General features: G+C 44.0%; 1 protein-coding gene across 2 annotated transcripts in view; it reads right to left on the bottom strand.

Annotated features, from left to right (window-relative positions):
• PPP2R2B (protein phosphatase 2 regulatory subunit Bbeta) overlaps positions 1-14,958 on the bottom strand; it is a 260,773-nt gene that overhangs the window by 79,848 nt on the left and 165,967 nt on the right. For both annotated transcript variants that reach the window (XM_087429601.1, XM_004420021.3), the window contains one exon: positions 13,990-14,102. In XM_087429601.1, coding sequence (XP_087285727.1) covers positions 13,990-14,102 — 113 coding nt within the window. The remainder of the gene's footprint in view (positions 1-13,989; positions 14,103-14,958) is intronic.

The raw sequence follows: 14,958 nt of genomic DNA, 5'->3' as shown, positions 1-14,958 counted from the left end.
TTTTTGCCCAGTGAATGAGAGAAAGGAAAATGGCAACAATAACAATGATGACTACAGCGATTACACAAGAGGGAAATCTAGGACCGCACACAGGGCAAGCGCAATACCAAACGTGCCCCCCTTAGGAGTCTGGGAAAGCTTTGGTGGCTGCTATTGTTAGATGAGTGATAAAAGCTGTTCCTAAATGCCAGAGAGACAAATTGCCCCTTCCTGGAGCCAGTGGGCATTTGTCCCTGTCGTTCCTCTGGGCATGGGGCTCTGCTCTCTCTGCATGGACAGCAGAGCAAAGCCTGCTTTGGAGCCAAGTGAGAGCTCTTTATATGGTTCTGCACTGCTACCCAACCTCAGTCACTTCTTTCTCTCTCTCTAGTCCAATTCTTGCATGCAAAATTGAGGTAATGATTTATATGTCGTAAGCAGTTCTGACAGGTGCACTCTATCTTGGCTTCCTCCAGCCCCAGGATTAATCGGAAGCTTATCTTTTCCTTTGTGTAATAGGGAGCTGTCAGGTTCTATGACCCTCCAAACAATTCAATCACTCATGGGAGGATTCACCTTGGAGGGAGGATGCCTTGATATTGGAGAAGCTCTGTGGAGGCTGTGCCCTGACATATATCAAAACAGGGGTAGTCAAGGGGCTGGAGGGCAACAAGGCCACACCGACAAAATGCCACCTGCATCCTAAGTTTAAACTCTTCATACCCGCCAGGAACTTCCTAGGTTGTACCAGCAGCTTTTCTAACTTGGTGTATGTCCCCTCTTGGGTGCAGAACATTTGGCTATCTGACCAAATGACCAGTGCAGAGAAGAAAAGGCTTGCATTGCTCTTGGGAGAAAGAGCAAATTCCTTAGCAAGGTCTATGATGCCCAACATGGTCTGGCCATAGTCTGCCTGCCTTGTCACCTGCATCTTGCTGATGCCACAAATCTCCCTGTGCTCAGCATTCCAGCCACTATGGCCTTCGTTCCATCCCATTCTGCTGAGCGACTTCCTACCTCATAGCTTTTGTCCCTGGCATTTCCTCTGCCTGGAATGCTCCTCATGTTCCTCTCCTTACCTACCTCCTGCTTCAGTTCAATTATTAATTGCTCAGGAAATTATTCTTTGTTCTCCCTGAACGGATCAAATTCCCCCATCATCTGCTCTCCTATGTACCACACACTTCTCCTCTGCAGGCCCCATCCCAGTGTCAGTTTTACTTGAGGGGCATTTGATTCATGCCCTTTCTAACCAAAAGAGACTGTAAGCTCCATGAGGGCAGGGACCATGCCATTCATGTTCGCTGCTATAACTCCAGGGCCTATCGCAGTGCCTGGCTTACAGTAGGTACTCAACAAATCCTTGAGGAATTAGTGAAAAAATGAATAAGCAAGAGACCTTGGTGGTGCCTATGTTCTTAATTGATTTGGCCATCAAGTAAGGCAAAGGCACTTTTAATCAGGACTGGTGTGACAGTCATCTGTGAGTTCATCTACAGAGATGACTTTACTATGGGAAGGAATAATGGTAACCAAGTGTGGCTTTATTTTTTCACTTTTTTCTCAACATCTAACCTTACAACTCCTGAACTCCTGCTCTCTTGTCTGCATTGGTCATCTTACGTTTGCCCCATACAATGCTTTTCTCAGATGCTCTTTAAATTTGAAGAGGAAATGATTTTTTTTTAAAAAATCAAGCTTCCAGAAGTTTCTAACCATCTGCATGTTTGGTATTGAAAGAGCAGGATAATTGGATGAAGTTTTCACCTTGTGTCTGGATGTTTTGGCATTAAACAGACAATGCCTTTATTTAATTCAAAGCGCAGAACTCTCAAGCCCTGAAAATAATTAGAGGAAGTGAGATCACAGAGCAGAGAAGACAGTGTTGAGAATGAGCTCAGGCTGTGCGTCAATACACAACAGGATTGATTGTTATGTCAGGTATGGGCACACGAAGTTGGTGCTGTTACTATTTTCAAATAAAAGCTCATAGCCAGCTAGTTCCTCACTGGATTGTAAGCCCCATCATGGCAGGGACCACACATGTAGTCTGCATGTGTGGACTTTACATGTGGAACCTGCACTATACATGGAGAAACTTCTCTCTCTCTCTCTTTTTTTTTTGTGTGAGGAAGACTAGCCCTGAGCTAACATCTGTTGCCAATCCTCCTTTTTTTGCTGAGGAAGACTGGCCCTGGGCTAACATCTGTGCCCATCTTCCTCTACTTTATATGGGACGCTGCCACAGCATGGCTTGACAAGCAGTGTGTCAGTCTGCGCCCGGATCCAAACCTGCGAACCCCAGGCCACCAAAGTAGAGCACGTGCACTTAACCAGTACGCCACCAGGCGGGTCCCTGGAACCTTCTTTTTATAAATGCAGATTAGACAGATATTAGGTTACACAGAAAGAAACATTTGTGAACACTGATGGTTTTTCTATGGGCTAATGGGGCATTTGTGCTTCAAGAAGTCTCTGACAGTAGGATAAAGCCTCCATTGGCTCAGATGGTGAAAACCACTGCTGTTGCAAGGCCAGATAACATGGTGGTTAAGAACGGGGGTCTGCGGTCAGACAGCCAGGGCTGAACTCTGGTTCTGCCAATTGCTGAATACCGACCTTGCACAAATTGCTTCCTCCATATGGAGCACAGTTTCCTCATCTGTGCAATGGGGTTAAGGTGAAGACTAAAGGAGGAAGTACGCAAAGTACCTGGAACAGCGTCAGGCACTAGTGAGTTCTCAGTTAATGTTAATGAACTTGAGTGTCAGGAGGGAGGCTCTTTCAAGGATCTTTCACCATCACATGATTCTGTGACTGAAAGGCAGCAGGAGCAGAGTGAAAATGCTGCGAGGCTAACCCCTGTGCCCCAACTCAATTCTTTTAGCCAGCATTTCCCAAAGTGAGGTTTATAGCTGCTCTACTCAAAATAATAGATCCATGAACTGTTTGTTAATGGTCCATGACAAGATAAGGAGCTCAAGCCAGAATCAGTGCATTGCTTCATCCGTTGAGAAAGTCTCATTACAGAAAATAAAAGCATCAGCCCAACTATACAGCAGATTAGTGATGTGAACGATTCGTATTCTGCTACAAGCTCTTTATCTCGTTGTGGCCCAGCACTGGGCCAAGGATCACATTTTGAGTAAAATGCTATAAAGAACAGTAATTGCATAAATTGAGAAAAGGGTTTTTCATGGTCAAATAAGTTTAGTGGAAAATATGGCATGCTGTATATTTTTCTTGGAGTTTGATATCGTATATTAGTATATTAGAGATCCTGAGAAACCCTGAAGTAAGTAAGTTTGGTCAAAAGTGTTTAAGCTGGAGTTTCCTATACATTCTTGAGCAACAAACATTTGTGGGCGTGTATGTTTGTTTTTACCACTGCTTTCAACATTTTTCTGGTAAAGAACACGAGCCCACTGATCATCTGATGAGAACAAATTACAAGAGTGTGACTCACTCTCTTCCACTCAAATAAATACAAATCTAACACCTTTCAGGAAGAAAATTCCTTTCCTTCTGGCTCAACCATTCTAAGGAAACCAGAGAATTAAATATTTTCCCTGTTGATGACAATCTGCTTTAATATAAAACTACCCTTATAATATGTTTTCCTCCAACCAGTTTCTTATTTTTATGCACCAAAGAAAAGAAAGTATCTTCCCATACACTAACCTCTATGGAAATATTTAAAATCTTTTCTCTGGTAAGGACGGGTATTTAAAATGTTTACATCAGTGCATCAGATGAAGCCTGGTTTGCAACATACTAGGATCAAAGTGATCCTGTCCTCTACTGAACTTGATTCCAAATCCATTTGTGTTAATTATTTTCTACAAAAATCTTATGAACAATGAGCAGAGGCCCTAGAAGTCCTCTAGTGATTTCAAATTAGTCCTTTGCATAACCTGGTAGCAAAAGGGATCTAGGCACATATTTTTGATCTCTGGATAAGTAAGTCAAATTGAAAACAAATACAAATCCAGTCTAGGCTTTGTGAACATTCTAAGGTTTCTGGAGCAATGCCCTGCTTGGGTGCACATGCATATACAGGCACATGCCCTTTCAGGGGCTGGAACTCACCTCTCACTCCAGCAACAGCGAGCTCACGTTTCAGAGCCGGGACCTGCTGTGGGGACAATGTCTTTCCCATTATACTCATAATTCAGATAATTCCATCTGAAAGATTCAGAAAATGGAGGTACTTTTCTCCTTGAATCATTCAATTATGCCTGGATTTGCTACCTACTTTAAAAGTATACAGAGAGCCCTTTAAAGAAAAAGACAGGGGGAATCATACTAATAACTTCTCTTTTGAGAAAAATCCATCTGGGTCAGTGTGAATTAGGTTTGATGCAGGCCAAGATCCTTGCTTGCAAAGCCAGAAAAAGGCCAGCAGCCCGCCTTGGCCTGGTCAACCTTCCCACGTCTCTGAAATTCAGACCATTTAATGACCCAGGTTAGGAAAAGAGATTGGATCATAGTCTGGAATCCTGTCCTGGCTCATGGCCAGGGAATCTCAAGATAAACTACATCAGAGACCATGGAAACATCAAAATCTTCTCTAATGTGATTCTTTTCTTTTTCTGATACTAGTAGACTTCTCAGCATCCCACTGTCACTGAGTGTACACATGGGGAGTGTCATTTACTAGTTCCCATCACATTCAGGAAGCCATGGATGCCTTCCAAAGGGCTGGAAGCAAGAGACAAAGAGAACTTGATCTTAAACCAGGTATAGGATTCTGTTTATATTTACATTTATGTCACATCTAATTACTACATGGTAAATGCAGCATCACAAAGGTAGCTTTGAAATTAAAGAAAATATTTTACTGTCAGTGAATATATTCTGAATCTAAGGCAGCTTAGGAGAACCAGTACAAACACACGTTCAAAATAAAGCATAACGGATTGCTGGTCCCTAAACGTAATAATGCTTTGAATCTTTTCAATATATTCATGAGCCTTTCCTGAAACTCTTGGTGTCCAGGTGAAAGACAAGATGGAAAAGGAGAGGAGAAAGGTAATAACATATACTGAGAATCTACTGATTGCAGAGCATCAAGCTAGATACTGTCAGCATGTTACTCTATTTTATTAGAGTGACCTCTATGGGGAGAATGTACAATGATTTCCATTTTACAGATGATGGTTGAGAAATGGTCCGAGCCCCAGCTCTTTCCTGGAGACTCAGTAGCATGGTGTTAAGATCACAGACTCTGGAGTCAGACTGAACCTGGTTAAAAACGTGACTCTGCCCCTTAGTAGCTATAGCCCTTGGGCAAGCTGCTTCAGCTTTCTGAATTTAGCCCTCATCTGTAAAATGGGGATAACACCAGTACCCGCCCCACAGGGTGCAATGAGATGGTGCTTGTAATATGCCAGCAGAAGGCCTGGCACACAGTATGTATTTAATTAATGTCTGCAGTACTGTTACTACTACAGCACACTGGCCACTAGGTGGGCTGCCCCTCTGATTTGACCAGGAGTAGGCGAGGAAAAGAACTTGAGTTGTAAAGGGCAGAACTGCTCACACACAACTATACCTGACTGGCTTGCAGAAGCTCCCTTGAAATCAAATCACTTGTTTAGTGTAAAAGCAACCACGTTTTGATCATAATGTCATCTTTGGATTACTCTATATAGAACCTTGAGGGAAGAGGAGGGAAGAGGACAAAGGAAGAACTTAAAAAATCAAATCAGGGAACCTCCACCTCAGAGTGGACCTTAAAGGTCATTATGCCAATGGCCCTGAAATGTGGCTGATCTTCAGAACTGCCTGGGCTATCGCTGAGGAGTATGGGTAGATCTCTTGGCCCAGCTCCTGGAGATTCTGAGTCAGTCAACTGGGGATGATTTAAGACGTTCCTAGAGTCTGATGATCATCCAGGTTTAGTAAACCACGACCTAGTTCCATGCATTTTTCCTGCCCCATCTTCCCCCAAAGCAAAATGGAAAACCCACCTGTGCCCAAGGCACCAGCAGCTTCTACAGTCTCCTTGACAGGTTGTTCTCTACTCCCCCCTCATTCACATTTTGGTTTACACTGAATATTCAGATGAATATACCAGGCATTCCATTTTAATAGAAGACGCAGGATAGAAGTATGGATTTTGGAATCATAAAGACATGAATTCAAGTGCAAGCACTACACTTACTAGCCGTCTGGCCTCAGGCACATTGCTCAACCTCTCTGGCATTAGGTTTCACATCTCTAACATGAGGATAACATCAGTACTTACAGTATAGGTTTATCTGGAAGATTCAATCAGCCAATCTATGCAGGGTGCTCCTGGAACACAGCAGATGCTCAATAAATGTTTGCTGCTCTCATTATTATCCCAGTTGAATTATTTTTCTGACTGACATTGAACACAGCTAACATTGTCTTACCGAACGTTAGGCAAAGAACAGGACAGGGACATCTGCAACCCTCATCCCCAAAAGGCAAAACACGGCAAAGCACTGACGCTTGTCAGGGAGGGGAGTGCCTGAGGTTCCCGTGGAGCACCTTCTGATCCCATAACTGAAACCCCATGACACAGACAGATACAATCAGATAACGATGGCAATCAATAATGATAACAGAAATTATTATTTATTTTCATAAACACAGAGTATGTGCGTCCCGCTGAGTTACACACATCACATGCCAGCATTCCCTCTCAGCGCAGTCAATCAATGGGAGATCTCAATATCCACCCGCTGAGGCGGGAGGGGGAGGGCTGGAGCGAAGGTTGAGAAATTACCCACACCAGAGTGACACATTCACAAAGTTAATCTAAGCCAGGGGCCATCCGGGTGCCATTGCGAGCCTGTGAATATGGAACAGGCTTGATTGATTTTTCACTGCAGTAGCTAAACACTTCATTGTTATTTGCAACAAATATAAGGAAAGGAAAGAGGAAACTGTAAAAGGATTGGATATTAAGCCTGCAGAGCAGCAATAAATTACAAAATGAAGTCTAGAAAAATTAAAAATGGGTAGGGGAAGGCTGTATCTGTGTCTTAAGAGGCCTCGGTTTTCAAAGCATAAACCTAAAATTAAAACCTGGGCAGTGATGGCCGATTTTGACTCCACTGGTCATCTGCCCTGAAACTGGCCTGGGTTCACCCATCCTCCCGGAGTGAGCATCACCACATGGTCACCACAGAGGCACAAGAAAGCATAAAGGCTGTGTCTAGACAGGAAGCACTTGATTTTCAGTTCTGCCTCTCAGAGCCTCAGTTTCCCCCTTTTATAATGGGGATAATCACATCCATACCTCTAGAAAGAGGGAAATAGCAATTCACGTCCTACTTGCCTCCCAGGATCCTTGGGATCATCAAATGAGACCCCCAGCATGAAAGATCATCTATCCTTCAAGATGCACCTTGAAAACTTTTTCCTGATCCCATATCTCTTCCCTTCTGTTCTTCCTCTGAACGCCAGGTCAATCTTTTGTGCTTTTCTCAGGACACTTACCCTATCCAGTGTTTCTCAAAGAGTGGCCCAAGGACCACCTGCGTCAGAATCACCTAGGGGTTTTCCAGGAGGGGTCTTGTCAAAGATGTCATTGGGCACAACTCAGACCTTCTAAACCAGAATCCCTGGTTATGAGGCCACTGATTGTGCTCTAAAAAGCATCCCAGGTGACCATGAGGTACGCTAGTTTGAGAACCACTGCTTAAATTAATTTCATGTTGCAGACATATACAACGTCCCCTCCTTGCCCCTTGAGGACAGGCAGTGTGTTTCACTCATCTTTGTAAGACCTACTTTGTAGTATGTACTTAGCACAGTGCCTGGCACATAGGAGGCACTCAATAAATAGGATAAAAAACACACTGAAAAGTTCTGTGTGTCAGATGCTATCATCCACATTGTTGTATAGATTAGGGACCACACGGTAAATAGTCCTGCGTAACAGTGAAGGGCAGGAGCTCTGGGATCAGACAGACCTGGCTTTGCCACTTATTATCTGTGAGGTGCTTCCCTCCCCGAGCCTCCGTTTACACGTCTGTAAAATGGGCATGAAGCATAAGTCATAGGATTGTAATGGAGAAAGAATTGTAAAATACATAAAACTGCTGGGCCCAGAGCCTGTCACTAGGAAGGGCTGAATCAACGTAATTGCTATTATTAGTAAACTTAAACCAGTGGTCTGTTTAATCAGTTCTCTAGGAAACAGCTCAGGTAGTTAAACTAGTTGTTTCACTAAAAGTTGTTTTCGCTTTTGGGAAAACAGCTAGTCTGTTTAGGCAACCTGCCTAATCCCATGACCTGCTGGCAGTAATCCCCAAGAAGTCTCCTTAGGGACTTGGAGCTGGTAAACGCTCATGCCGATTAGCCATGGTGACTTAGACTGTGGCTAGCAGGGTGTCTCAATTGCCACCAATGGGATTTCCGAACATCAGGGTCATTCCAAATGGAAAAGTCCAGGCAAGTCACAAGAACATGTGTGTCCTGAGCTGAGAGGAAGACAGAAGCAGTCACTAGCAGAAGGCACGTGTGTAAAAACATGATGGAATTTAATCTTTTCTCTAGAAAACAGTGCCTCCATTCTGTGCCCATCCTGTGGCAGAAAAGCCTTCGCAGCCCTCACTCCTCGCCTCCCCCCTCACCAAATCAAGCTCATACATTAAGAAAGATTTGCCAAAGAATTCTGAGAGACACAAATAATGAAATTCCCCTGATCTTCGATTATGAATTAATATTTTCTTAGAAAGAAGAAACTGTAGGGAATCCTAATGAAAGGCATTAGATTTGGGGTCAGATGGACTAGGTGTGAATCCCAGCTCTGCCGTTTCTAGCCATGAGGTCTTGGGCAAATCCCTCACCTACTCTAAAATCAGTTTCCACTTCTATGAAACCTATTCATCGGACAAATATTCACTGCGTGTCTACCATGTGCACGTGTTGTTCACGGAGCTAGGGGAGAGTGGTTCCTGCTTTCACGGAGAGTGCATTTCAGTAGGGGTGGAGCGGAGGCAGACAATGGACAAATGATGTATCAGGAAAGATAAAGGCTAAGAAAAAAGGGGCGGAGTAAGGACACAGTGGGAATGGGAAGATGTGAGTGTGCTCTTTTCTCCCGGGTCTCCTAGGAGGACTTCTCTCAGGGAGTAAAGCTTTGGATGATGCAGAGAGACGAACAGAACCCACCAGGGAGAGTTATTGTCAGGACTAAATGACCTAAGGATATAAAATCCAGCATCTGGCACATAGTAAGGACTCAATACATACGGCTATTATTATTACTTTATTATTATTATTACTGATATTAGCTGTAAGGAGTGTTTGGATAAAATCCATTAGAAAACTTGAGTTCATGACATCCCCTTCATTTTGGGGGAGGTTATGACAAGTCACACCTTGGGAGTTCACACCTTCAGGGCTCTATATTTATAACTGGTTAAAAAGCAAATTTCAACCTGGCCTAGGTTCCCAGGGCACTGGCAGCCAACCATAATGAGGGAAATAATGATTCCAGGCTCATCCTGGAGATGAGCAGGGAGAAGTACGCTAAGTGTGATTTCTCACCACTCAGCTCCCACCCACGCTGATGAAGTTACTTGAACTATGAGTTTCTGTTGCCTAGAAAGGGTTCTGAGGGCCTCTTACCCCTGGGTATTGGGAGGTTGGGAAAGAAGGGCACAGAGAATCTTAAGTGTGACTACGTAAGACCTCAAGGGATGCTGAGGTCAGGGATCTGGAAACTCAGTGTGTGTGAATGTGTAGGTGACACAGACGGGGGTAGGGTAGAGAAGGGAAATACACACACACACACACACACACACATTCTGACATGGGATAAAAATGGCACTAATTATGAAGAAAACCATTTCAAATGCGCAAATGTATGTGTCCCAGTTTAAGAGTCGTAGATCTTGATTTTTAGTCCCAGCTCTGAAATAACTAGTTGACAGACATTGGACAAGGCACTTTCCCTCTCTGAGCCTGCATCAGATTTAAGGGCTCAGGTCCCAGAGCAAAGTAGATCAAGGTTTGATTCTTAACACTGCATGATTCCGGGCATGTTACTTAACCTCTCTGAGCCTCATCTGTTCAATGGGCATTTTAACAGTGAACCACACCTCACGAGGTAGCTAATGCAGACACAGTGTACAGCATTGTGCACAGGATGTAGTAAATGCTCAATAAATATTAGATACCGGCATTTTCATCTGCCGAATACCTGTCCTGCCTTCCTTACTGGTTGTTCTAAAGATGAACTGAGGGATTAGGTAAGAAAACACTTTGTGATGTAAATGGCATTTTACAGCTATAGGTGTTATTATTAAATTATCACCATGATTATTGCTTTGAATGTTATGATACTGTGCAGGAGATACAGTTTTCATAGAAGTGCTTCTCATAGTCTCTTTGGGTAACAAGTGACTGGATTTGAAAGGCTATCTTCCATGAAAAAAGGAAAAAAAGAATAGCCACATCCTTGCTTTGAAAAGCTGAGCCTCCCAGCACTGAAACAGAATAGGTTCGTTACTCAGTGAGGATTAATTAGCTGTCGGGTATTATTAAAGGTTCTCACTCTCAAGATCCACATAGAACGGGAAACTCTGAAAGTGAGCACGAGGTAATCATAGTACAGAGAAGGAAAAAAAGCCACAATGGCTGGCAATGCAAATTTCAAGAGCAGAGCATGTTAGTAAATTACAGTCTGATTAATATCACGTCGGCTCATTCTGTTTGGAGTCATTGTTCTGAATTTACTGTCTTCAGGGTTGCCTGGTTTTTTCTTCTTCTACTGCCAGGATCAAAAGGGAAAGGAGGCTGGCATTTTCAGTGTTTGCATCGAAAGAATGTTGGAGCGTGGATGTTTACACTGAAATGTAGGATAGTTGAAAGCCTAGGAAAGTAGACGAGGTGAAATCAGATATGAGTATTTATAATATTGCAGCAAATGTGTCTCCAAGGTGGTAAAATAACTGTTGAAATGATTGAAAAGGAATAGAGGCTCATAAAAATGATAACTCTGAGGAGCACTTAGAGATGATGGAGTCCAGTGGCCACAGACCCCCTTGTCTCAACAACCAGCGGCTCATGTTAAAAATGCAGATTCCTCTGGACCACCCAACTTGCTGCAGAGAATCACTGGGCTGGGTCCCGGGAATCTGCATGTGTAACTAGCACCCACAGTTGCAGAACCACTTTCCTGTGCTCGGCAGCTTAGAAACTAAGCTTGGAGAGAAGAAATGTGATCATTGGCCCAGGGTCACACAGATGGTTAATAAGAAAGCAAGAACCAGAAATGGGATTTTCTAACTTTCTAGCCACACCTCAGGGCCTCCTTCCATGTACAAGTCCACTTCATAACATCACTCTCTTACCTGGTGGACAATCTCTGCTCTAGTGGAAACTTACATATAGGCCTTCTTTCCTCTTCTTCATGGGATGGCCTTCTCCAAGGGGCTAAACACAGAATATGAAACCCCATAGGATGCCATGGACAACAGGAATTCATAGTGGGGACTACAGATGGCAGCTGAGAAATTCCATCCACACAGCAAACAAGGGCAAGGTAACATCTGGGCAGAAGTTCATGTTATAAAATCCTCAGTAGCACCTGATCCATCTGTATTCCCCTCACGATTGCAAAGTCCTGAGGGGCAAAAGACTGTCTTACTCCTTTTTGTATCACCAGCACAGTGCTCGCCACTTAATAGATATCAATGAATAGCGTGTAGAGTGAATACAATAGTACAAAAAGTATATGAAAAGAAAAAATACGAATTTTCTCATACACATAGGCCTACTATCAGTAGGGGGTAATAATAGTCATGAAAATGATGATGATGATGATGACGATGAGAGTAATACTAAAACAACAGCAGGCAACTAACATTATTGAGTGCTTTCTGTGAGTGAGACACGACGAAGGCTAAGCTGTTTATCACACACAATATCATATCGAATCCTCACAAAAATCCAAGGAGGCAGTGACTATCATCATCCCTGTTTTACAGATCCGCTATTGGAGCCACAGAGAGTTTAAGGAATATGTTCAAGGTCACCAGCTGGAAAGCAATGGAGCCAGGATTCTAACTCAGGACAGACTGACTCAACGTTCATACTCTTCATTGCTCTATCCTCTGGTCTCTAAAACCTCTGAGCATTGACCCAGTCTGATAAGGGGGCCTTGCGTGGCAGTTCTCCAGGTTGAAGGCATAGGCCAACGAGAGGAAAGAGAGTGGCCAATGCTCATTGGCTCAGAAGGAGCTCATCAGAAGACCAGGTACCCATTAGCACCAGGTAAACATGCGACAGTCTAGCACTGTGGTCAGCAAAGAGTTCCTGCTCAAAAAGCATCCGCTGAATAAACAGATGAACAAATGAATGAATGAATGAACATACAAACAAGCGAGCTAATCAGGCACACAATGATCATTCAACTACCATATCCGCTTCTAAACCTAGGGAGACAACCTCTTTTCCCCACATGTACTTGTGTCTCCCTTCTCAGTATTCGGTCTTCTGTAGAGCAGCTAGTGTCCGAAAGCACATATTCTACATAGTTTTTTTTTGTGTGTGTGTGTAAGGGAGATTAGCCCTGAGCTAACATTGTTGCCAATTCTCCTCTTTTTGCTGAGGAAGATTGGCTCTGGGCTAACATCCGTGCCCATCTTCCTCTAGTTTATATGGGATGCCTCCACAGCATGGCTTGACAAGCGGTGTGTCGGTCCATGCCCGGGGTTCCGAACCTGCGAACCCTGGGCTGCTGAAGCAGAGCGTGCACACTTAACTGCTATGCCATCTGGCTGGCTCCTCTACACAGTTTTGAAGTCCCTTTGGACTAGGGCTGGTCCCAACATGTGGGTCCCAACCACTCACCTTGAACACATCCACAACCAAACTCATCACTCAGTCCTGAACCACTTTAACCTATATCTAGAGAGACTTCCCTTAAAAGGCCACTTTTAGAAATCCATTTTTTTTGTTGTTGTTGAGGAATATTGTCCCTGAGCTAACATCTGTTGCCAATCTTCCTCTTTTTGCTTGAGGAAGATTGTCACTGAGCTAACTTCTGTGCCAATCTTCCTCTATTTTGTATGTTGGACGCCGCCACAGTATGGCTTGATATGTGGTGTGTAGGTCGGTGCCCGGGATCTGAACCCATGAACCCTGGGCCGCCAAAGCAGAGCATGCGAACTTAACCACTATGCCACCAGGCTGGCCCCTAGAAATCCATTTGTAACACCGCTTCCCTATGAGATCTTTCCTGGTCTCCCAGAACCAAATATAATTTCTCCCTCCTTTGATCAAACTGCAACTCTCTGATTCTCATTGCATTTGTCTTACTCTATTTAGGGTCAGAATTATTTGTATATTTGTCCCACAATTCCTCTTTCCTTACCAGATTGTGCATTTCTAGAGGGCAGGAAGGAAGCTACTCAGACTAATAGTAGGGATCATTTATTGAGTACCAGCCATGACGTAAGGTCTTCCCACCCTAATTGCATTTTATCCTCATAAATCTACGGGCAGTAGGTATTATGTTCACTGTTTTGCAGATAGAGAAACTAAAAGTAACTTGCCTGACGAAAGTTCTGAAAAGTTAAGTGAGTGTAAGATTCTGCTTAAGTGGCAGAATTTGAACCCAGCCCTGTTGGATTCAGAAGTTCGTGTTCTGAATCACACGACTCCAACTTTCCACGTGGGTAGTCCCATCTCCTGTACCTTGAGTACAGAAGATGCTCAAGACATTTTAGATAATGTGATCAGAGGCTAAGAATATAGTAACGGACGGCAGTGGCCACATGGGCAAGTGCTCCGGGAGAAAAGGAAGTGCGTGGATGTGTAGTCATCAGAGCTTGGCACCTGTCCTGCTCCTCCACTGCCACCGGAGACTCAGGTAGGTTGAGTCTCTGTTTGATCTCCCTCACTCACACATTCTAGTTGCAGCCTACAGCAGCAGCCAGCACGTGGCCAAACTCCAACCCTTCCTCTGACCCTGGTGGCTAAGGAGGTGAAAGACGGTGCCAAAGCAGCCACTGGGCTCACCCGCAACGTCGTGATGGTGGCAGGATCCCGGAGCCGGCCTTCCTCATCTTTCAGATTGTAGCCTTCTGGCCTCTTATCGCGCTCGCTGACTTTCCACAGCTTCACAGTTTTATCTGTGGAGGGCAACCAGAGGAAATCAAAATTACAGTGAAAGCAAGCTGGTAAAGGAGTCTTTTTTGAGGGGCGGAAGCAGGGGGAGGTGGAGATAATGATGGAAGGAACTGCTACAGAAGCTGGCTCACGTCAAGGGCTTCAGTGCGTAAATCACATGTCATTTGAAGGCAGAGCCCATGTTCCAAAACAAAAACATATATTGTGCACAGACAAATGGTTTCCCTGACGATGGGTCCTTAAATCTATAGCTTAGACATTAATTTGTTCATTTAATAAAAATACTTATTGAACATTGAATAATAAGAGCAGCCACAAATATAGAATTAACTGCCACAAATGTAGAATTAACTGCCACAAATGTAGAATTAACTGTGTAACTATGTTAGCACTTCGCATGGAGAATTTATTTAATATTCACAATAACCCTGAGAGGTAGGTACTATTATTATCCCCATTTCAGTGTCCTGCCTCACTAAACACTGTCCTTACCATGACCTGCACCCCTACTTTCTCCGGCCACCCCACTCCCTGCCACTCCCTGTGCTCCTGCCACACGCCTTCCTTACAGCTCCTTGTACACGTTAACCCCACTCCTGCCCCAGGGCTTTTGCGCTTGCTGTGCCTTCTGCCAGGAAAGCCCTTTACCCTCTTTTTCACAAGATTTGTTCCTTCACTTTGCTCTCTCTGTTTACGTCCCAACCTCAGAGAGGCCTTTCCTAACCAACCTACATAAAAATGTTGTCCTCACCATTCTCGATGCCCCTCCTCCTCCTTTTTTTTCACTACTTGATGACTTATTATGTCTCCCTCACTAGAATGTACAGTCATTGAGGGCAGGGACTCTGTCTTGTTCAT

The sequence above is a fragment of the Ceratotherium simum genome, chromosome 4 (genome assembly GCF_057802395.1).
Source record: "Ceratotherium simum simum isolate JZ-2026a chromosome 4, ASM5780239v1, whole genome shotgun sequence".
Taxonomy (NCBI): domain Eukaryota; kingdom Metazoa; phylum Chordata; class Mammalia; order Perissodactyla; family Rhinocerotidae; genus Ceratotherium; species Ceratotherium simum.
The sequence above is the reverse complement of the archived record's forward strand: the minus strand, read 5'-3'. Positions and strand labels throughout refer to the sequence as shown.